We start from the raw sequence: 21,941 nt of genomic DNA, 5'->3' as shown, positions 1-21,941 counted from the left end.
GGACCGGCTGCGTGTGAAATGGTGCATGAGGGCATTTTCTGGGAGAAAGCGTGGTTACCTCGCATCAGATTCTCCAAGGGACTGCAGCCCCCCTGAGAATTTCGTCTCTGCCACTAGAGTGTGTTTTGCAACCCAAGCCATGTGCCACCCTGGTGCTGCTGTTGCCCAGGCAATGATTTATGTCTCAGAAATACTCTAGGGACGGCGTCACCTTCTCCTACCAAGCACAACTCCCTGCGCTGGCTGGACGCTAGGGTTTCAGCTGATCGGAGGGAAACGGAATTTCCCCAAGAGAGGGCTTGGTCCTTTCTGAAAGGGAAGGCCGACACCCCCAAGATGAAGTCCTTCACCCCCATCCCCCCTCTTGAGAGCTAGAGGCCCCACGTTTCAGGGGCTAGCGCTTCCCACCACACGTGTTGGATGGCAGACGCTGGCCGCCGCAAGCCCACTTTGTGTACAGTTGCTGAGAAACAGCTTCCCCTGGTGAGGGTCCAGCCTTCTCGCAACAACTGTCCCGCGGCTATTCCAGGCGGGCCACCACAGGGGCTCCAACAGGGCCGTCTCCCACTGCCTGACGGAGCCTTCGCTCTGAGCAGCAGCTGCAGCAGCAGTGAGCTCACGGCGCTGGCTGGCCTGGCCGAGGTGCTGTGAGCCACACAGGCCTTCCCGCATCACCCAGGCAGCCAGGCCAGATGGTTACCTGGCTACCGCTGCAGGGGCCTGCGGCGACTTGGACAAGGGCTGCCTCTGATGTGCAATGGCAGATTCCCTCTTGCTGGGCTCTGGCGGGTGCCATGTTGTCCCCAGCCCACTTTCGGCCTCTGATGCCCAGCGTGGGCTTCCAGAAGCAGCCGTTTGACTGCTCTGCACTGGGGGCCGTTTCTTTCCCTAGGAAGGGAAGGGGAAGCCCCCCCAGGCTGAGCTGTCAAGCCGTGTCTTTTCTTCCCTCGCCCAATGCTAGGACAAACGCTGCCTTGTCGTTTCTCTAAGATAGACATGGCAGCTAGCTCCTCAGCGGGCCCTTTGACCACTGCCACCCCATCAGAGCCACTCTTGGGGCACCAGCCCTTCCTCTGTAAGACTAGAACCCAGTCCCTTGCTGACTTGGTCAACAAGCAGATGAGAGGGCTGAGCAGCCACCACGTCCTCCTCAGAGTCGTGGGTCCTCCTAGGACCAGGCTGGTCCACCACCAAGCCCCTGCTGACTGCCACATGTGCAAATTCTGCAAGAGGACAGAGACGTCGCCAGTGCCCCGGGGAGTGCGGTTACACCCTGGCTCCCCCTACTCAGCTCTTCCTGGCTTTCCCAAGGTCGCTGTGTGGGAGGACGGCCTGCAAGGCAGGTGTTTGCAAAAGCCTTGCCAAGGCAACTTGTATTTTTAACCCTCCATCAGCCTACTTAAGTCACACGGCGCTGTTTCCAGCACAGCAGAGTTCAGCCGCAGCCTCGTTAACTGCAGGCAGGTGGGGACAGGTCCAACTGCTCCGTGACAAGGATCAGATCCACAGATGACCTGTCTCCCATTAGCAAAGCTTCAAAAGAACTTTCAAGGCCCTTGGCCCAGAAAACAACAGCATTGTTTTGTTAAAGTCTAGCAATAATTCATTCCCTAAGCGGGTATTTGGCCAGAGCTGGAAGCTGCTGTCATCTTACTCCGTTCCCTTATCCATAATTCATGCTTAACGTGGCTGCAGTGTGTCCCCTGAGCTCCTCATATTCCATTTCCATCACACGGCCCTTTTGTAAACCAACCAAATTAGAGTGTTTGTGTCAAATTGCCATATTTTTTCAACATCCAAAAGCTAACCTTTCCCCTTGGTAATACGGCAATATTAGGAGTACAGCCCGCTTTTGACTGTATTCCTGGCAGATGGCTGAAGAGTATGAACAGAGGTGACCTCCCCTGGCGTCCAGCAGGCTGAGGATGCCGCCCCTGCTCAGTCTTCTCCACCCACGGCCTGTGGCCCTCCAAGGATGAACTTATCAGCTTCCTTCAAATATTTGACTTAGTGTTGATTTCTGCCTAGTTCCTTTTAGTCACTGGTGTCATTTCTGATGGAAGGAAAGCTGTTAACCCATGTATGTGGTTATCACTCGCCTGCTGACCAGGTTTCAGGGCAAACACATCACCTCCTTCAGGCTGCTAGAGTTGAGGTGCCCCAGTCATTCCATTCCTGTCCCCATCCAGGGACGAAAGGGGCTTGCTGCACTTGGGACAGGGTCTGTGAGGCCAGAAATCCCCTCGTGGGCATGCCCCATTGGCCAGCAGGTAACAAGAGCCATTTCTGAACCACCTGCCTCCAGCCCGAGGCACAGACCGTAGTGCCCAGATGGTGGGGCTGACTGAGATCCGTGCCCGGAGCAGCAACCCTCGGTCTTTGTTGATCAGAGGCCAGCAGCCCCACAAGACGCATCAGCCTGCCCCTTCTGGGAGCAGGTTTGCACCAACTCATCGCCAACCCTGATCATTCCCGGGATGCCACAGACAATGCCAGGAGCCGGGCAGGAGAGCGCCAGGTGATTTCTGCATCCATGCTCTGGCGGAAATGAGCCCTAACCCTGCCAATTAGAGGACACCCTCAGTGATAATGCACAAATGAGCTTTCTTCTGAGCGGTGTGGACTGGGCTCACGGTAACTCAACCTCATTTTAATTAGCTGTTTAGATAAGCGGTGGCCCAAAGCTTCAAAGACATCAGGCAGGCCTCAGTGGCCCAAACAGGGGAGCACATTTGATGTGTGCCCATCGTGGCCACATCTCCCAAACTAAAACTCGGGGCACAGGGGCTGACGGAAGATGATTTATTTATAAAAACACTTTACGTGAATGAACTGCCTTTGTTGAAATGAATCAAATCAAAGCAAACTGTGACAGCCCCAGAAAACCTGAGGCCTACAGTGGCAGTGCCAGTATGCCCTCCTGCTCAGTGGTACCGCAGATCGTCCTGCTCACATGGGCAGGGCAGGGCAAGGTGCATGGGGGCTGGAAGAGGGCGGTTCTTGCAGTAAGGCCGATCCCCACCAGGCTGTCCTAGTGACTTTCTAGGTGTCTTCCGCCAGCAGCCAGGGGACCAAGAAGCTCCCGAGCAGCAGGGGAAGGCAGGGAGAGCAGGTGAGGGGGATCGCATCCCACTTCCCTCCAGAGGAAACTGCCTGGGATCCACCTGGAAGTCCCGGGGGCTTTGTCTCTCCCACTATGTAGTTAGCGCTTGAGGGTAGGAAACAGACCTGTCTTTGCCCTGCAGCTTTTTTTTTTTTTTTTTTTTTTTTTTTTTTGAGACAGTTTTGCTTTGTCGCCCAGGCTGGAGTGTGGCGGTGTGATCTTGGCTCATGGCAGCCTCCACCTCCCGGGTTCAAGCGATTCTCCTGCCTCAGCCTCCTGAGTAGCTGGGACTACAGACAACCACCACCATGCCCAGCTAATTTTTGTATTTTTAGTAGAGACAGGGTTTCTCCATGTTGGCCAGGCTGGTCTCGAACTCCTGACCTCAAGTGATTCGCCTGCCTCCGCCTCCCAAAGGCACAGGCATGAGCCACCCACTGTGTCTGGCCTGCCCTGCAGCTTTGAGTGTTGAATGGACTCCTAGACTGAGAAGCAGAATTCCAGAGGTGATTTCAGACCGTGCAATTTCATCTCCCCGGAGAGACTGAACCTGCCTCCAGCCACCGACCTGCAGAGAGCAGAGGCCTCAGGAGAGGCTGGGGTGGCACACGCTGCTGTCTGGTGTCTACTAGCCTCTGCCAGGTGCTTACAATGACGATGACAGCACAGAGTCAAGAGCCTCTCAGCCGCAGCTTGGCACCTACCCAGGAGGTCGTGCGCATTAACCAAAAGCTGAGCCTCCCCAGGCCGCACTCACTTTCCCGGGGCTATTCGCCCACTCCCTGTGTAGCGGATCGCCTGGCCCTGTAGCTCCCTGTGCTGCTTGGCTGTGTTTTTAAATTTAAGTCCTGACTTTCAGTCATCCTAAGCAGCATCCCATGGACTCCCTGGTATGGGGTAAAGTTGCTTTTTTTCTTACATGTATTAAAACAGAAATACACCTGTTGAAGTCAATATTCATCCATGGAACACCCAGAACCCTCAGTCACCTCTCCAGGGGGCAGGGCTGTGGGAGCCCTTGGGGAGCAGGTTAGACGCAGCTCAGCACTGTGGGAATGCATCCAACAACAGTGTTTCTGCCTGCTGTGCCCACCGTTGCCTCAGATGTGACAACAGTCCACAAGCACATGGCCAGGGGTCCCTGATCTGAGGAGGAGGCTCTCCCTGCAGCCACTCCCCTGCCTAGGGTTCCCACTGGGACCACACCAGGCTCAACGCTAGAGTGGAGATGGGGCATCTCAGCACCATCTGGGCTCTGTGCGTTTGCAGCCTTAAGCACAAGTCACCGTCGCCTAAAACAGTGTCCGGGGCCTGTGCTTATGACGGGCTGTACCGAATGAACTCCCCGGGCCTTTAATGTAGAAGGGTAGGGCCAGGTGCTACCAGCACTTTGGGAGGCAGAGGTGGGTGGATTGCATGAGCTCAGGAGTTCAAAACTAGCCTGGGAAACATGGGGAGACCCTGTCTCTACTAAAAATACAAAAATTAGCCGGGCATGGTGGCGGGCACCTGTAGTCTCAGCTACTCGGGAGGCTGAGGTAGGAGGTCTGCTTGAGCCTGGGAGGCGGAGGTTGAAGTGAGCTGAGATCGCGCCACTCCACTGCAACCCTGGGCGACAGAGTGAGACCCTATCTCAAAAAATAATAAAATAAATAAAATATAAAATAAAATAAAATAAATAAAGGGGCATGCTGGGGGGTGGGGGTGGGGGGCAAAAAAGCAGAGGCGCCCTGAGCTCACTTCTTCTGTTCACAAGTTTCCACCTGGAACCTCACGGGGCAGACACTGAAGCCTTATAAACATCACCATTTACAAAACGTGAACTAAGAACCCTGCCGTACACAGTTGCTTCCACCTGCATGCAATGGCTCTGGAAGGACGCCTAAGGCAAGAGCTAACACATCTGCCTTTGAGAAGGGAAGCCGGGGGGCTGGGGGATGGGGGTGGGGGGGCAGATTCCATGGCCTGCCTTTTCGAACCTTTTAAATTCTGAACTGCAAGGCGTGGGCTTGTAGTAAAGATAAAGCACGCTTCATATTAAAACTATGAATGAAAACACCAAGAATGCAAATCATGCCCACTGCCAGTTATCAAGAGAACTCTCCTGGAACACTAGAACGACGCCACCCAGGGAGGGTCAGTAAAGGAACTGGGCGTTTCATGAACTTCAGCACCAGAAAAAGGCCTGGAAAGCAAATGCTAGCCCACCTTGCACAGCGATGGGAAGGTGTCACCCAGGGTCCTCAACGCCACATTTGTGAACTGGCAGCCTACACAGGGAGATGGGGAAGTCGCACTCAGCTGGCCGTTCCAGTGCCTCCAGGACACAGCTCTCCAAGTCCCACAGGTGCCAGCCCTCTGCTGACTCCAGGCCACCACGACCAACAACCTTTGTTTCCCTGCCCCCAGCTCTAGCCAGTCCCCAAATTGAAAGGTGATAACTGAAGTTGTCAGGGATCCTTACCTCCACAGCTTCCGCTGCCGCTGCTTCCTGGAGGGCTGTAGGGCCCTGGGCCCTGCAACTGGACCAGGACTGCCAGAAAGAGCCAGGGGCACAGCCATGGCTGGCAGACCACACCCCCCTACAATCACCGTGAGGAGCTGGGGGTCCCGGGTCAGCCAGCCAGGCCCTGACTCCCCGCACCCACTGACCAACAGAGCAGGCTCAGGTGCATCCCCGCAGCAGGCACAGGCTCAGGGCTCCAGATGTTTTCTCCATCAGTCTACAGATGTGGCTGTGACAGTGAGGAGGCCCCACCGCCTGAGTCCTGGCCACCTCAGAAGCCCACACAGGGCAGGAGCTGCTTCTCCTTATTTTACTCCCTAGGATGGAGAAGGCGGATGGGTTCCCAGGACTTACATAGGAAGAACAGCAGATACTTTACCCAAAATAAACAAGAGAGAACAGTCCTTCTGCCAAACCAACCTTTTAATATTATTTAGGCTGGGTGTGGTGGCTCACTCCTGTAATCCTAGCAATTTGGGAGACTGAGGCAGGAGGATCGCTTGAGCCCACTCATAAGAGACCAGCCTGGGCAACATATTAAGACCCTGTTGTTACAAAAAAATGTAAAAACTAGCCAGGTGTGGTGGTGCGTACCTGTAGCCCCAGCTCCCTGGAAGCCTGAGGCAGGAAGACTGCTTGAGCCCAGGGGGTCAAAGCTTCAGTGAGCCGTGATCCCGCCTGCACTCCAGAGCCTAGGTGACAGGGGCAGGCCCTGTCTCCAAAACAAATAAAATAATTTCCTTGTTGCTTGTTCCTCATAGTCTCATGCTACCAAGTGACCAGGCCACTTTAATGGATGTGAGGAACTGACAGAGGCCACATTAATTAACAAACCTTTTTTTTTTTTTATTGGAGATAAAAACAGCGAAGTCCCACATACCATACCCTACAAGACACAAGGTGCACAGACGAGCCTTGGCTATGTACCGGCGCTGCAGGAAGAGGCTGTCCGCCGGGCCTGGGCTGCTCCAGCTACACGGGGAGGCGGCCCCATTGCAAAGTGCAGTTTCTCCGCAGAGGCGGTGGCGGGTCAGTGGCAGAGGGCCATGGTTTCCATGTTAAGGAAGCGGACGTGCATCTTGGTCTCAATGTCGATCCCCTGCCAGATCTGGAAGGGACGGAGCAGCGTTAAGGGCACATTCCCGCCGCCACCTCACACCTGACCAGGTCCCCGGTCCTCAGCCCTTCCCCACCTACTGTCTCCTGCCACCAACTGTGATGTTCCGGGCAGGTGAAAACCAGAGGGCTGTGTTTCAAGACTATGAGCTAAGCGAGGACAAAAAACTTCCATCTGTCTTTTTTGCTGGTTAATTTGGCTCTGACATTTGGATTCTTTCTGAGATTGTCACAGCAAGTTATTATTAAGTACTGAATCCAAGCTCTTAGCTCCAAGTCATTTGAATCTCACCCACCACTTCAGGTTCTGTGATTTTCATGCAAATTACATAACCCCATTAAGTCCCCTTTCCATGAGTACAGTGCGGGACCCCCAACCTGTGCCGCCCACTTCACAGAATGCTGGGGGCTCTAATGGACCCGTCCTCATCATGGACACGTTTTGTAAGCTGTTAGGGGCTGTGTGGTCACAAGGCTTCACTAGGCCATCGTCATCAATTTAAGGATCTCCACAGTGTGGTCTTTACAACCTCTCTGGGATAAGGGATCACGTGCATTCTAGAAAGACAAACTCAAGCCCAAAAAGGTCATTTCTACCCAAAGATCACATCGTGGCCCCGTTCCTGGTGCTGGTACTGCTGTTACAGTCCAGCCTGGTCAGGGCCCTGGAGTGGACCTTCATGCTACAAGGCTATGCCCACCAGCGCCTTAGCAAGTCAGGGCCCACGGGGGCCGCAGATGGTAGGATGAGGGGTGCTCACAGCAACGGAGGGACGTGGTGGGCGGGTGACTTCTCACTGCTTCCCGCTTATGTAAGAACTTCAAACTCTCAAGCTGTCACTCTCAGCATCTCCAGGGACAGCCACGAGGCTGGTAACGGGGGAAAGTCAGAGCCCCATGGGCACCCAGGCGACAGGGAGGCCTTGGGACATTTCTGGCCGCAGCCCCCTGGTACTTCCCGCTTTCCTGAGCCTGCTCTGGGTGTCACGGGGTGTGCAAAGACAGCTCTGGTTCCAGTCGAGCGGCCTCATCCTTGCTGGGTGCACGAGGCGTTCCCAGGGTAACACACATGGACACTCACGGTGGTTTCTGCTAAGAGCCAGGTGGCAACATGGTCGCTGAGGGCATTGGAAGGAATCAGGGAACGGGAAGGGCCGGCTGGTCCCAAAAGATCCCTCAGGGGTACAGGGACAGGCTTGGGGAGCACTAGGGGCCTGGCAGAGGCCAGCCTTTAGGGGAAGGAAGTTGGTTTCGGAGGCAAAGAAATTCATTCTACTCAGCCTGAAGCAGCGATACTTCCTCCCCAACCCTCCCTCCCTCCTCCACCTTCTAGCTCTTCATTCTGTTGTCTTGCTCTGGCGGGCATCACCTTCTCCGGTGACCGGGTCCCCAGCATAGGCCAGAGTGAGCCTTAAGCACAAGTGCAAATTCTGCCTTTTCCCAGTCTGTCCGACCTGCCAGCCCCGGGGTGGGCCATCTGTCACGGCAGTCCGGGGTGCCTGCCGACCTCCGCAGTCTCCTTTCAGCCTTTCATTACAGCCGGGCCCTGCTGCCTGCCTCTCCTCTCTCCTGCCGGGTCTAACCGTTGGCTGCCAGGCTCGGCCTCGGCTCCATGGGGCTGTGACCCTGAGGGCCCAGTCCCCCAGTCCTGCTCTGGGCTCCTTGGCCAGAAGCCGTGATCCTTCCTTCCCTAATCCTCTCTCCCCTCTTGGTCTCTTGCTCCCCTGACTTCCTTGTCTTCCTCAAGTCCCCCAAAAGCACTTGGGAACACGGTTGTGATGCCCGGGGCCGAAGTGTGGGGAGGGGGATGGGGGCGGGGGTCCTCTCCCTGCCACTGGGCATCTGATTATCAAAACAGCCAGGAGCAGATCTTGATTTGCAAGGCCAGCGCTGGCCTAACCACCATCCACTAGCAGAGGCTGGAGAAGCCATCAAGGAGGAGGGCAGAGTGGGCCGCTTTACGAAAGTGACATCTTAGGACACAGCGAGGAAGGCCCGGGTGCAACGTGTGCAGTCAGCTCCAAACTGAGCTTCAGAGAAACACTATTTCTACAGACACGGGAAGTTCCCAGAATCCTTGTTCCAACTACAACAGGGCTTTTTTTTTTTTTTTTTTTCCTGGAGACGGGGTCTTACTCTATCACCCAGGCTGGAGTACAGTGGCGTGATCTCAGCTTACTGGAACCTCTACCTGCTGGATTCAAGCAATCCTCCTGCCTCAGCCTCCCGAGTAGCTGGGATTACAGGCGCCCGCCACCACACCTGGCTAAGTTTTGTATTTTTAGTAGAGATGGGTTTTCACCATGTTGGTCAGGCTGGTCTCAAACTCCCGACCTCAGGTGATCTACCTGCCTCAGCCTCCCAAAGTGCTGGGATTACAGGCGTGAGCCACCGCGCCCAGCCTACAACAAGGGTTACTTCTGAGAAGTGGCAGTGGGACCCCAGGTGGGAGAGAATTTGGTTTACACTATATACCCTTTTGTACTGCTTACGTTGTTTTGACTACGTGTGAATATTACTTTTTCCATAAAAATAAGAAAAACCAGTTTAAATTGCTTTAAAGGCCACGCCCAGGTTGACCCCTTCCTACTGAGATGTTGGTCACCCAGGAAGCCTGTCCCTTGCCACTGCAGGTAAAGAGCCATGCCCCCTCTTGACTAGTGGGCCACATGAGGTCTTCAAGGGTCCCCCGAGGCTCCCACGCCCAGGCCACTCACCTTCAGGAAGTCCTCGAAGGTGATCCCCTCGTAAACCTGATCAGGCTCCTGAGGACGGAAGCACAGGGTGGACAGTGAGTGGCGTGGGTCCCCACACAGCTTCTGCAGGGGGACGGTCCACCGGCCTCCCCTCCCCACCAACACCCGAATGTAAGTGGTTGAGGCTGTCTGGGAGGAATCATGAGAAGAGGAGAACGTTCTGGATCATCTGCCTCCAGCGTGGAGACGGTCACCCTGAACCTCCAATATCCTCACATTCATGGGCTTGAGGGCGGGATGGGAGCCAAGCGTTGCTCACCAGGGCCCTGGCAACATGTGGCTCAGAGCAGCCTCCCTCCCCTCCCCCAGCCCCCCAGGGAGAATCCGAGGTGTGGGCGACACAGGGGCACGGGGCTCTCCTTCCCCACTCAGCCCACCTCACCACCAGCCCCCCAGCAGCTGGGCCACCAAGATGACTCCTGTACCCCCGCCAGGTCCGGCCTCCTCACGCCTGTGCTGTGCTGATAAGAAGATTCCGGGCTAATCTAAGCTCACAGACCTCAGGGGAGAGGTCAGGGAAACACAGGGCCAGCCTGTGAGGCCCACGCCACATGCCTCGTTGAGTCACCGTGATAACCCAGGGCCACCGGGAAGGCAGGGCCAGAGGGTGGCCGCAAGGAGCCTCTCCCTGCTGAGTGGGTTTGGCAATGCCAGTCTCCATTGCCTCTGCGTCCTCCCTGCTCTGGGGATGACATCAGGCACTCCTGCCCCTTTCACCGATACTCTCAGGATCCCACCGACAAGCCTCCAAAAACCTCACCCTGCAGCACGCTTTGTGACAGCGAAAACCCGCTGACATCCCAGGTGCCTGTCAATAGAAGGCGAGGGACATAAATCTCGGTCATCCACACTATTGATTCCCACGCAACCATTAACCGTTTATGCCTAGTGTTCCATTACTGGAACGCTAAGCTATGGGATTTACTTATATCCTACTGGTCAAAGTCATCGCCAAGGTCTGATTGCAAAAATTCAAAAAGCTGCAACCTCAGGCAAAAATGGGTTAAGAAGGGGTTGATCTATATGTCTCACTATGGAAAAGGCTCTGAGATGTGTACCCAGCAGATAAAGAACAAAAAACAAAACCCACCAAGCAGAAAGATGTCTGCAGGTCTGTGCACGCAAACCTTTCCTCAGACTGATAACTAGACCCCCACCATCTGCCCTGTGGGTGTGTGGGGTCATACGGAGAAAATGGGAAGCCACATCAGTTCGATTATGTTTTGCATAAATCAAAAATAAAAGACATGCATGTATACATTGGTATATGTAGGAAAAAACCACCAAGAGGGAGTCCCTTTAGGGAAGAGGACCTGGGCTGGTGGGGGAGCAGGAGAGACTCGAAGCTCTGTGACTCTCTGAAATTCTGTACAATGTGCATTTAAGAACACAGGAGGCACACTCTAAGCATGTTATGCGCCAGGCATGTATGTCCCAAGTGCCTTCCAAATGGTATTGTTTTGTTTTCATTTGTTTTGTTTTGTTTTTGAGGCAGAGTCTCGCTCTGTCACCCAGGCTGGAGTGCAGTGGTGCGATCTTGGCTCACTGTGACCTCTGCCTCCCAGGTTCAAGTGATTCTCCTGCCTCAGACTCCCAAGTAGCTGGGATTATTACAGGCATGCACCACCATGTGTGGCTAATTTTTAAATTTTTTAGTAGAGACGGGGGTTTCAACATGTTAGCCAGGCTGGTCTCGAACTCCTGACCTCAAGCAATCCACCCGCCTGGGGCTCCCAAAGTGCTGGGATTACAGGTGTGACCAAATGCTATTGTTAGCATTTAATGATAGATGCCAATCTCACGACCTGCCCCGAGTTGGGTTCTAGTCTCTCTCCCGTATTACACAGGAGGGAAACAGACGGGAACTGCCTGTCCAGCTGGGAGCATCTAGCTGCCTCCAGGTCCTTGAGGGCTGTTTCTACTGGCAGGACTTTGCAGGCTTTTTAGTTTCTTCTTTATACTTAAAAAATTTTTGGCCAGGCACAGTGGTTCACATCTGTCATCCCAGCACTTTGGGAGGCCAAGGCAGGAGGAGTGTTGGAGGCCAGGAGTTCGAGACCAGACTGGTCAACATAATGACATCTCTTTTTAGCAAAACATCTCTTTTTTAAAAAACTTCAAAAAATTAGCTGGGTGTGGTGTTGTACTCCTGTAGTCCCAGCTGCTCCAGAGGCTGAGGTAGGAGGATGGCTCAAGCCCAGGAGATGGAAGCTGTAGTGAGCTATGATCACACCACTGTACCACTGCACTCCAGTTTGGGCGACAGAACGAGACCCTGTCTCTTAAAAAATAAATAATAAATTAAAAAAAAATGAAACCCAGCAGTTCTCGGCTAGCCTGGGCCAGCCCTGTCCCTAATGGCTCCTTCCTCCCTGTCTTCCCTCTCACGGGCACAGTGGCTACCCTCCCTGCCGGGCCACCCTAGGTTCCCAGGCTGGCCAAGGGGAACTAATTATAGAAAAGGCTCCCGTGGCCAGAGTCTGGGGCTGGAAAGGGGGTGATCGGTGCAAGGAAGGAGGGCGGGGAGTGGGGGAAGCAGCCCCGGCTGAATGCCCAGTGAAGCAATTCCCCCATCAAGCATCCATGGGTGTGACCTTCTGAGAAAGCACTCTCAAAAGATCCGCGGGCCAGCGTGCAGGCTTATGCCTGGAATCCCTGCACTTTGGGAGGCTGAGGTGGGTGGATCACTTGAGGTCAGGAGTTCGAGACCAGCCTGGCCAACATGGTGAAACCCCGTCTCTGCTAAAAATACAAAAATTAGCCGGGCGTAGTGGCACATGCCTGTAATTCCAGCTACTCGGGAGGCTGAGGCAGGAGAATCACTTGAACTCAGGAGGTGGAGGTTGCAGTGAGCCGAGATGGTGCTACTGCATTCCAGCCTGGGTGGTAGAGTAAGACTTGGTCTCAGGAAAAAAAAAAAAAAAAAAAAAGAGAGAGATCCCGCCTCAGTCAATAACTGCCTTTGGAAGTCCATTAAAGTGGGGACCATGGATTGTTTGTCTTCGGCGGATGGCACGGTCAGAACGGGAAGTGTCCTCAGAGGCCGGGCAGGATTGAACCGATGCAGCTGCCCCTTGCCCCCAGCTCAGGACGCATACACAGCTTGGTCCGGGTTTATCTGGCCGAGATTTACACCAGAAGCTTATTTTAAGAGCGCCTGGAGGACCCATGAGTGAAGAAAGAGGTGGAGATGAGCCCTCGGCCTTGCAGCCGCCTTCCTGGTTCCAGGGCTACCTCCACCTCATGGGGGCCGGTAGGCAGCGGGTGCGCCCCGGAGCCCAGCCTCCGCCCCGAGATGCCTCTGCTTCCCAGGCTGTGGGGGTTTTATGCAGATCAGCAGCTGGCAGCTGCCAGCAATTTCACTACAGCAAATTAAGAAAACTGTCGCCAATTGAAACTGGAGTGGGACAGGGAGCAATTTGAACAAGGAGAGTGTAATTAAATCAAATGGGAATTTGGCCCGACAACCCGGCGGGGGATCCCTGCTCTCCCCACCGAGGTCACCAGCCCTCTCCCGTGGTGGTTAATCTGCTGAGTGCGGAGGTTTCACCCAAGCCAGAAGCTTCCCCCTGGGCTCCAGAGACAGACAGACAAAGTACACGTCAGGAAACCAACCGACCACAGCCCCCGCCCCCTGGGGGCAGTCCCTCAAGGACAGGCTTGGGGCACAGAGAGCAGGATCCAGCATGCATGAACACCTTCCACTCCAGGCTGGGTAAACACAAAGCTATCAGGGTGTCTAGAGACACAGCCACTTTTAGACACACAGGGGGCAAAGGGCTGACTGCATCAGAGGGGCCATCCAAACCCCTCAGGGAACATACAACACCCAGGTGGTCACCTGCCTGCCTGAGTGGTCCCCAGAGGCTTAGAGCCTCAGGGCTGGGGGCTGGTGGGGCTGCACCTGTCCTTACAAGAGGAAATCCACCCTGCACAGGAAAGATCGCAAGGTCTAGAGGATTCTCTATGCTCTCTGAGCCTCAGTTTTCCCACCAGTCAAAATGAGGCAAGATGTAAGAAACGATGAACATGGGAAGGCCACTTCCCTCTCTTCTGTGTCATTTACACACCAGCCCCCACCTCGGCTCCTCCACCTGACCCCATGCCATCGGCTCTTATCAGCCCCCAACAGGGCTCCCTACTGACCCCTGCTTCGAGGCCAGAAGTCGCCTCTGAGTCATTTGTTAAGAAATAAACTAATTAAGGCCAGTCTGTGCCATGTGCTACCCAGGCCTGGCCCCAGGGCCAAGTGCTGCTGTGAGCACTGACTGAGGCCAGGGTGGGGGCTCCTGGACCCCAAAGCCTGGGATCTCGAGCTCTGCTTCCCTGCCTTGTGCAGCTCTCTGGGGACTTGGACCTTCAGTCTCCTGGGGGACAGGAAGGGCTGGGAGAGGTTCCTGAGCCCCACAGGCCACAGGTAGAGCAGGTGGCAGAATACACCTGGCCCCTGCCCTGTGAGGCTTTCCAGAAACGCAGACCATAAGCGGGAAAGGCACTGTGCGTCTCGGGAGGGCTGCAGGGGCGCTCACCATCTGCCCCATGCACACGCTGGCTGCCTCCATCATGGCCCCGTCGGCGATGGAGCGAGCGGACTCCTTCTCGATGTGAGGGTTTCCCGAGAGCAGCTCCTCGACCACCTGCCAGGTGGGGCGGAAACAAACGGTGACCTTGGGCCTCCATCAGGGTCGTGGGGGGCGAGGGGGAGGCGCCAGGAGCCCAGGGCGGGCCAGAGGAGCATACGTTACATTTCGATATTCTTCCAGAGTGATGCGGCCATCGCTGTCCGAGTCGTACATGTGGAACAGAACTGGGGTGGCAGGGGAGAGAGGGGACTCCGTCAGGCGGGGCCTGGCCCCTGCCACCCCCGAAATGTACACTAAACCAAGCAAAAGATACCAATAACCAAACCTCAATGCCAAAGCCAGAGGGGTCAGGGCATGAGCTGTGGGACCAGACTGACCACTTCCTACTGGGTGACCTTGGGCCCATGACCTAACTTCTCTGAGCGTCAGTTTCCTCATCTGTGAAATGGGAATAACAACAGTGTCTACCTCGTGGCCTTAGGAAGGCTGGGAGCTAGCGCTGTGGCGTTAGGGCCTGGCAACTGCCCCGTGAGCATGAATATGACGACAGTAAGCATTACCCGTTAACACAAGTAAAACGGTGTCGAGTTCAAAATATTGTTCCCACAGCCCCTGGAGGGCACCATCGTCTCACCCATGGCAGGTCATGGTCCACAGTGCTTCTGATCTGGGCCCGACTGATCTAACATGGGCAGCCCCAGGCCTGGTATCAGGGAGGCGCTGGCCGGGAGGGGGCCTCTCCATGTTGTTCCCAGCATGGCCTTGGGAGCTGGAGCTCTCCCAGGTCTTCTGTGTTGGCATTTTTTTTTTAAATGTATTTATTTTTTCGAGATTTAGCCTCACTCTGTCACCCAGGCTATAGCGTAGTGGCACGATCTGGGCTCTCTGTAACCTCTGCCTCCTGGGTTCAAGAGATTCTCCTGCTTCAGCTTCCTGAGTAGCTGGGATTACAGGTGCACGCCGCCATGCCCAAGTAATTTTTGTATTTTTAGTAGAGACAGGGTTTCACCAGTTGGCCAGGCTGGTCTCAAACTCCCAACCTCAAATGATCTGCCCACCTCAGCCTCCCAAAGTGCTGGGATTACAGGGGTGAGCCACTGTGCCTGGCCAGCATTTATTTATTATTGTTATTATTTTTTTCAGAGATGTGGTCTCACTCTGTCGCACAGGCTGAAATGTAGTGGTGCAACTGTAGCTCACTGCAGCCTCCATTCCTGGGCTCAAACAACCCACCCACCTCAGTCTCCTGAGTACCAGGGACCACAGGCATGCAGTACCACTATGCTGTGCTAATTTTTTTATTTTGCAGAGGCAAGTGTCTTTCTCTCTGTTGCCCAGGCTGAGCCCTGAACTCCTGGCTTCAAGTGATCCTCCCCACTCAGCCTCCTAAAGTGCTGGAATTACAGGCATGCACCACTGAGCCCAGCTGGCATTTATTGAACACTGACCAGATGCCCAGGTGTGCAAAGCGCTTCACAAACCTCTCAGTCTCCCTCTCACCCAACCCCAAGAGGCCAGGGATGCCTGAGCCCTGCCTCCCAGACAGACTGTCAAAGCTCACGGAAGTGTTAAGGCGTTTGCCCACGGCCACACCACTAAAGGACAGGAAACCAGGGACTTGGACCTGAGTCCGTCCTGTTCCACGCCCCTTGGAGCAGACAGGAAGCCAGACTCACACCAGGGACCCCCCCCTCCGGGCTGTTCCCAGCAGCCCCACATACACATTCCAGTGCTAAATATAGTGAAGTCCCATGTTTACATTTTCTTGATGAGGAGGCTGACCTGGGGCAGGGCACAGAGGGATGTCAGGAGTCATGGGAAAGGCCATGGGAAAAGGAGATGTGACTCGGGCCGCTGCCTGGGACCTGTGCGGCTGGCCAGCTGGGACCACAAACTGAACCCACTCGGGAGCCAGAACATAGTGGGGCTGTTCTCAGGAAGCCAGCAATAGCACAGCCCACGGAGAAGGGACAGGAGGAAACTGACTTTAGGGAGCACTTCCTGTGTGCCAAAGGCTGACTGTGTGATCTTACCCAGCGCTCAGAACCATGCATGATCGGCATACCCAAGTTCTGGGTCAAGGTTCAAGGTCACATGGCTGGTGAGAGGGGCCACATTGGAACCCAGGTCTTTGCATCAAGGGCCTTGTTTCACATCCACTGCACAACCCCCTTCTAGTCCCAGGAAGCCACAAGCTGCTGAGGAATGTTTAGGATGAGGGCGCCGGGAACGGGAGACAGCAATGCCAGCCTCACAGGTACGAGGGCTGGTGTCCCCAAGCCCTCCAAGCCCCCAAGCCAATGCACATCCAGCCTCCTGCTGCAGGGGCGCCTTGCATTCTGAGGACTGAGGGGAGGCTGCACCCCAGGTGTGAGCAAGCAGACTCAGTGGCACGCACATCTCAGCTTCTCCTTCCGGGACAGCTCCACCTGTTCCTCGTCCATGGTGGTGTCGATGGGCCGGAAGTAGGACATGATGGTCAGGAAGTCCTCGAAATTGATCTCATCAGCCAGGCCACTGGGTCCCTTGCGCAGGTTCCTACGAGAGCAACAAGGAGGGTGTTGGAAATAAATGAAGAACCGGATCTCGTCCTCTTGCTACCATTAGCTCCCAAAAACTCCGCTCTCAGGGTGCACACTGGACCCACGATGGCTGCTCTCGCCTTGAGTCTGTGCCCCAAGAACCTGCTTTGTGGTGGAGCTGAGGGCTCCGGAAGCTGAAAGCTCAGCCCCTGCCTTGCCCTCACGGAGCTCACCATCAGGGAGGTGGAAGAGGGAGAGACAACTGCATGACTGTTGATTCGGGCGGGGACAGAGGGATGCGTGGGTGTGTGATGGTGCACACAGGCGAGCACTTATGAGGAAACCAAGCAATCCAGTAACTCACCAAGTACATCTCCCGATCCCTTCCTTTAGCTCAGGGGTTGGCAAACAGCCCATAGGCCCAATCTGGCCTGTCATCTATTTTCATACAGCCTATGAACTAAGAAGACTTTTCGGGTCAGGCGTGGTGGCTCACACCTCTAATCCCAGCACTCTGGGAGGCAGAGGTGGGCAGATCACCTGAGGTCAGGAGTTCGAGACCAGCCTGGCCAACATGATGACACCACGCCTCTACTAAAAATACAAAAATTAGCCGGCTGTGGTGGTGTGCACCTGTGGTCCCAGCTACTTGAGAGGCTGAGGCAGGAGAATTGCTTGAACTCAGGAGGTGGAGGTTGCAGTGAGCCGAGATCACACCACTGCACTCCAGCCTGGGTGACAGAGGGAGACTCTGTCTCGAGAAAAAAAAAAAAAAGACGACGACTTTTATCTTAATTTTGTCAGAGTCAGGGTCTCACTCCATTGCCCAGGCTGGAGTTCGGTGGTGCAGCCTCAAACTCCTGGGCTCAAGCCATCCTTCTGTCTTGGGCCTCCCAAAGAGCTGGGACTATATGTGACAGCCATGTGCCTGGCCGGTTTTCACATTTTTAAATAGTTGAAAAAATGCTTGCCAAAAAAAAAAAAAAAAAAAAGAGTCAAAAGAATAGTATTTCATGACAAGTGAAAATTACATGAAATTCAAATGTCAGTGTCCATAAATAAAATTTTATTGGCGCACAGCCATGCCCATTCATTTATGCTTGTCTGCAGAGCTGAGTAGCTGCAACAGAGACTGCGTGGACCGCAAAGCCTAAAATATTTACTCCTTGTCTTTTTACAGAAAAAGTTTGCCAACCTCTGCTCGCTCTCACTAGTTCAAAATTTTAGGATGGTGATTGGCTGCAAGCATCTCTAAGTAATCTGTTTATACCCAAATACAAAGTTTGCCAATGATTGAAAGTTTTGTGATAAGTTAGGGCAGGTTTGAGGCTGGCCGTAAAAATGTACTTTTTGGAGGAGAAAAGAAAGGGCTGGTGTTCCGGGGGATGGGGACACAGGGAGTTCATGCCCCATGCCCGGCACAGTGCCTGACACCCAGATGAGGGACTCAGAAATGTGTGGTCCAGCTCGGGTCTTGGCAGTTGTTAAGACAATAGCTCGGAGGCCAGGCGCAATGGCTCACGCCTGTAACTCCTGCACTTTGGGAGGCTGAGGCAGGCCAATTGCTTGAGCTCTGGAGTTCAAGACCACCCTAGGCAACAGGGAGAAACCCCGTCTCTACAAAAAGTTAGATGGGTGCGGTGGTGTGCACCTGTAGTCCCAGCTACTTGGGGGGCTGAGGTAGGAGGATCGCTTGAGCCCAGGAGGCCAAGGCTGCAGTGAGCGAAGATCACGCCACTGCACTCCAGCCGGGGTGACTAAGTGAGACCCTGTCTCAAACAAAACAAACAAAACAGCCTGGAGATGACTCTAAACCCAAGCTCCTGACCCACTGTCGTCAAACCCTTATCACTACTGGACTGTGACCGTGAGCGCCCGAGGCTGCTGGGGCAGGCTGTCATATGGCTGGCAAGCTCAAAGTTCTGCCACAGCCTCTCACTGTGGCCCTTTGGAAGGGGCAGTGCCTAGCTGGCCCAGGGTGGCTAACAGTTAGTGGTTAGTGCTTGGATATGTTACTTGGGTCCCACCCAGGGCATGACTGCACCTCCATGTAAAGGAATACGTTTGCAATTCACTCTTTAGAGGTTCATCTACTACTCCTTTTCAGCACCCAGCAAATACACTAACACCCACATGACAGCCTCTAAGTGTCCCGGGAACTCCCGCTTTTTTATTTTTCTCTTCCAGGAGATTTTCCAGGGAGAGGTGGGGTCCCAAGTCTGGATTAGGGAAGGCGGATCAAGAAACTGCCCATCTGCGGGATGAGATCCATCCTTCCCTGGGCTCAGGAAGCCCCATCTTTATGTGTTTTCACAGGTCTCTCTTCTCTCTCTTATCGCATGAAGCTCCCCACTGCTCCTGCCACAGGCTTTAATAACCTCGAAGTTCTCACTGTGGGCGGCACAGACCAAATTTACAGAGCATAAAAATAGCCCCCGGACTTATCGGGCTGCTCTGAAAGCCCTTCCCACAGCGACTGGCTCACACGTCCTTCCCAAGTGGTTTAGGCTGCAGCAAGAGGGATTAAGATTAGCATGGGTGAAAATGTGACAGACTCCTGGGGAAGGCAGGTGTGTGTCCTTCTCTGGGAAGGTTGAGACCTGCACTGCTTCAGCCTCAGGACCCAACTCAAGGAAGGAGGGTCCCTTCCCTTCCGAGTGCTCCCACAGGTCTGCAGAGACCAACATTCTGGTCTCCAAAGGCAATGAGAGCCAGCGCCAAGGAAACCCAGACAGAGCACCTGGAACCAGCCCGACTTGCTCTCCATTCCATTTTTTAAATAAAAGTTTTTTTTTTGTTTGTTTGTTTTTTAAGAGATGAGATCTCTCTATATTGCCCAGACTGGTCTTGAACCCTGGCCACAAGCAATCCTACTGCCTCAGCCTCCTGAGTAGCTGGGATTACAGGCGTGTGGCATCACATCCAGCCCTCTAACTCCCATTTCTAAAATGAGCACCAGGATGAAGATCAGTGGACAGAAAACACGGGCTACATCTAAATCTGCAACCCAGCAGGAGGGCGGGCCATTTTCACTCTTTTTGCAAAGATGCCCCCTTAACTTTCCAATTCCCCTGTAAGGAATGGGGCGCCGGAGGTGGGGATGGGCTCTGCTCAAAATACCCCTTCCCTAAGACCTGTTCCCAAAGAGTCTTAGGAACAAAGGCTGAGGCTTGTATTTCTTGAAAGGAAAATCCTGTTTCCAGCATCTCCTCTGAAATCCTCCTCCAGCTTCTTCTCAGCATTTACAGGATGTGACGTGAAGCCCTTTTCCAATAGCTACAGGCTCCCAGCTATAGCCCACGAAGTTGTTCTGGGTGCAGGCCAGAGGAAACCCTTTTTAAAATCATCCCCTCCCTCAGTGACTTCTGGGCCAGCCTTTGTCACTGGCACCTCCCTTTCTCCACACCAGGTTTCTCTAAGGAGCAGCCGGAGGCCGAGGTCCAGGGACCTATAGGGGAGGCTCTCACCACCCCATACCTGGCCACTGCCCTCCACTTCCGGCTCGGCCCAGGAGATCCCTGGCCATCTTTCAATGGCAGCTCCGTCAGGCAGGCACAATGACAGCTGCCCTCAGCTCCAGACCTGGAGTCTCCTGGATGCCCCCCCACACCCCCACACCCAACCCACCCCCAGGCTCACACCTCTAGTCAGTCCCCCTGGGAACCTTCCTTTTCTCTCCTGGCCTCTGCAGCTGCCTGGCCCAGCCCCCACCTTCTCGTGCACTCCAAGTGCAGCCGGAATGAGCTTTGCAAAATGCAAATCGCAGCCTGTCGCTCCCCTGCTCAGCACCCTCCTGGGGCCTCCCCAGTTCTCCTGGTAATCCCTAATCCCACCTGGTCTCCCAGGCCTGCAAGGTGGTCTCAGCCACCCACACCAGCCCAGACCTCACCGCCCCTTCCTGTTCCGCCCGGAGTCCCCCTGAGATGTGGCCACTTGTTTCAATGTCCACCTTCTGGACACTCAATATTCCCCAATGACTGAGGTCCCTGCCCCCCTCCTTCAGGGGGCACCACGCCTGTGCCAGTTCTCCCACGGCTCTGGCCTAAATCAGACCCTCCAAAGGAGAAGGAGGCTACTGCCTCTGTCTGCCTGTCCCTAAGTGTGGCAGTGGCATGCCCAGTGCACCCTCTTGTCTTCTGAAAACAGAGAGGCACCTGCCCCAGCCCTTTCCCCACACCCTGTCTCCTGGAGAGCGGCTGTTCATGGAAAACAGCCTGGCAGGTGTGTGAATTCCACCCCAAGAGCCGAAAACACAACTCCTAGGTCTGTCCAGGATCGTGAGGCAGACAGACCCGAGTTGGAATCCCAGTTCCTACAAGTGACAGCTGACAGCCAAGTGACCTTGGGTCAAGTTTTTTTTTTTTTTTTAAGGGATAAGAGCATACACTAAAATGCACAGATCTTGTGTTTGGACGAACATATGCCCTTGTGAAATCCACCTCTCATCCACCCCAGAAGTTCCCTCTTCCAACTTTACAACTGGCCAAAGTTGCACCCAAGCCTTCTGGAAACAAACCTCGCACCTACACACACTCCTACACGTGCACACATGCTCCCTCTGACGTGTGCATGCGCGCACATGCACACACACACACACACACACACAGGCGCAGGCACCCCCTGGGCTCTGGTCCCCTGTACCATCTTCCTGTCAGTGCCTCCAACTCTAGGTCCCCTGTCAGGGGCAGCGCCTCCCACCCTGACGCCTGCTCTGGCTCATTTGGGGACTGGCCTAAGACGCACTGCCCACCTCTGAGTCCTTTCTCTGAGAACCAGGATTTAAAAGGAGGTGAGGGCACCAGATTCCACTCTTATCTTTGCCACTGACTGTGCAACTTCACACACTTTACAGTCACTTAAGCTCCACAGGCCCCTCCTCTTTGGCAAACATGACAACTGGCTGTGAAGATTCCTGCGGTACCAGGTCTCTCACCCCAACTCCCGGATCCAACCCTTCCTCCTCATCTATAACCTCCCAGGTGGCTCAGAGCTGCCTCCTGCTCCCCAGATCCTCAGGGCACCCCGACCCAAGGGGGACCATGATTCACTTCTCCCTGGCCTCCACCTCCCATTCTCACCCCCAGAACCAACCAGCAGCCACAGCACCCTCTACAAAGTGCAAACCTGGCTCACCCACCCCCTCACACCCTCACCTTAAAGTCCATCAGCGCCCCCCATCTCGGCTCCAGAAGACCCCTGTTGCTGGTCCACAGATGCTGTCCGATGCAGCCTGACCTCCTCACACCACACTGGCCTCTCCCTGATCCAGCTAGGTCTGCCTCTCAGCTCCCCAAGCTCCCTGTGCCACAGGGCCTTTGCACACACAGTTCCCATCGCCTGGAACCTTCTCTCCCT

General features: G+C 54.7%; 1 protein-coding gene across 1 annotated transcript in view; it reads right to left on the bottom strand.

Moving 5' to 3' along the window:
• Positions 1–6,440: 6,440 nt before the first annotated feature.
• Positions 6,441–21,941, bottom strand: part of TESC (tescalcin) — a 61,291-nt gene continuing 45,790 nt past the window's right edge. Inside the window, 5 exon segments of the mRNA XM_032168574.2 lie at positions 6,441–6,717; positions 9,443–9,490; positions 14,011–14,118; positions 14,227–14,288; positions 16,463–16,602. Coding sequence (XP_032024465.2) covers positions 6,640–6,717; positions 9,443–9,490; positions 14,011–14,118; positions 14,227–14,288; positions 16,463–16,602 — 436 coding nt within the window. The 3' untranslated portion in view covers positions 6,441–6,639.

The sequence above is a fragment of the Hylobates moloch genome, unplaced genomic scaffold (genome assembly GCF_009828535.3).
Source record: "Hylobates moloch isolate HMO894 unplaced genomic scaffold, HMol_V3 SCAFFOLD_12, whole genome shotgun sequence".
Classification (NCBI taxonomy): Eukaryota; Metazoa; Chordata; class Mammalia; order Primates; family Hylobatidae; genus Hylobates; species Hylobates moloch.
Note: the sequence above shows the minus strand (reverse complement) of the source record. Positions and strands in the feature narration are given on the sequence as shown.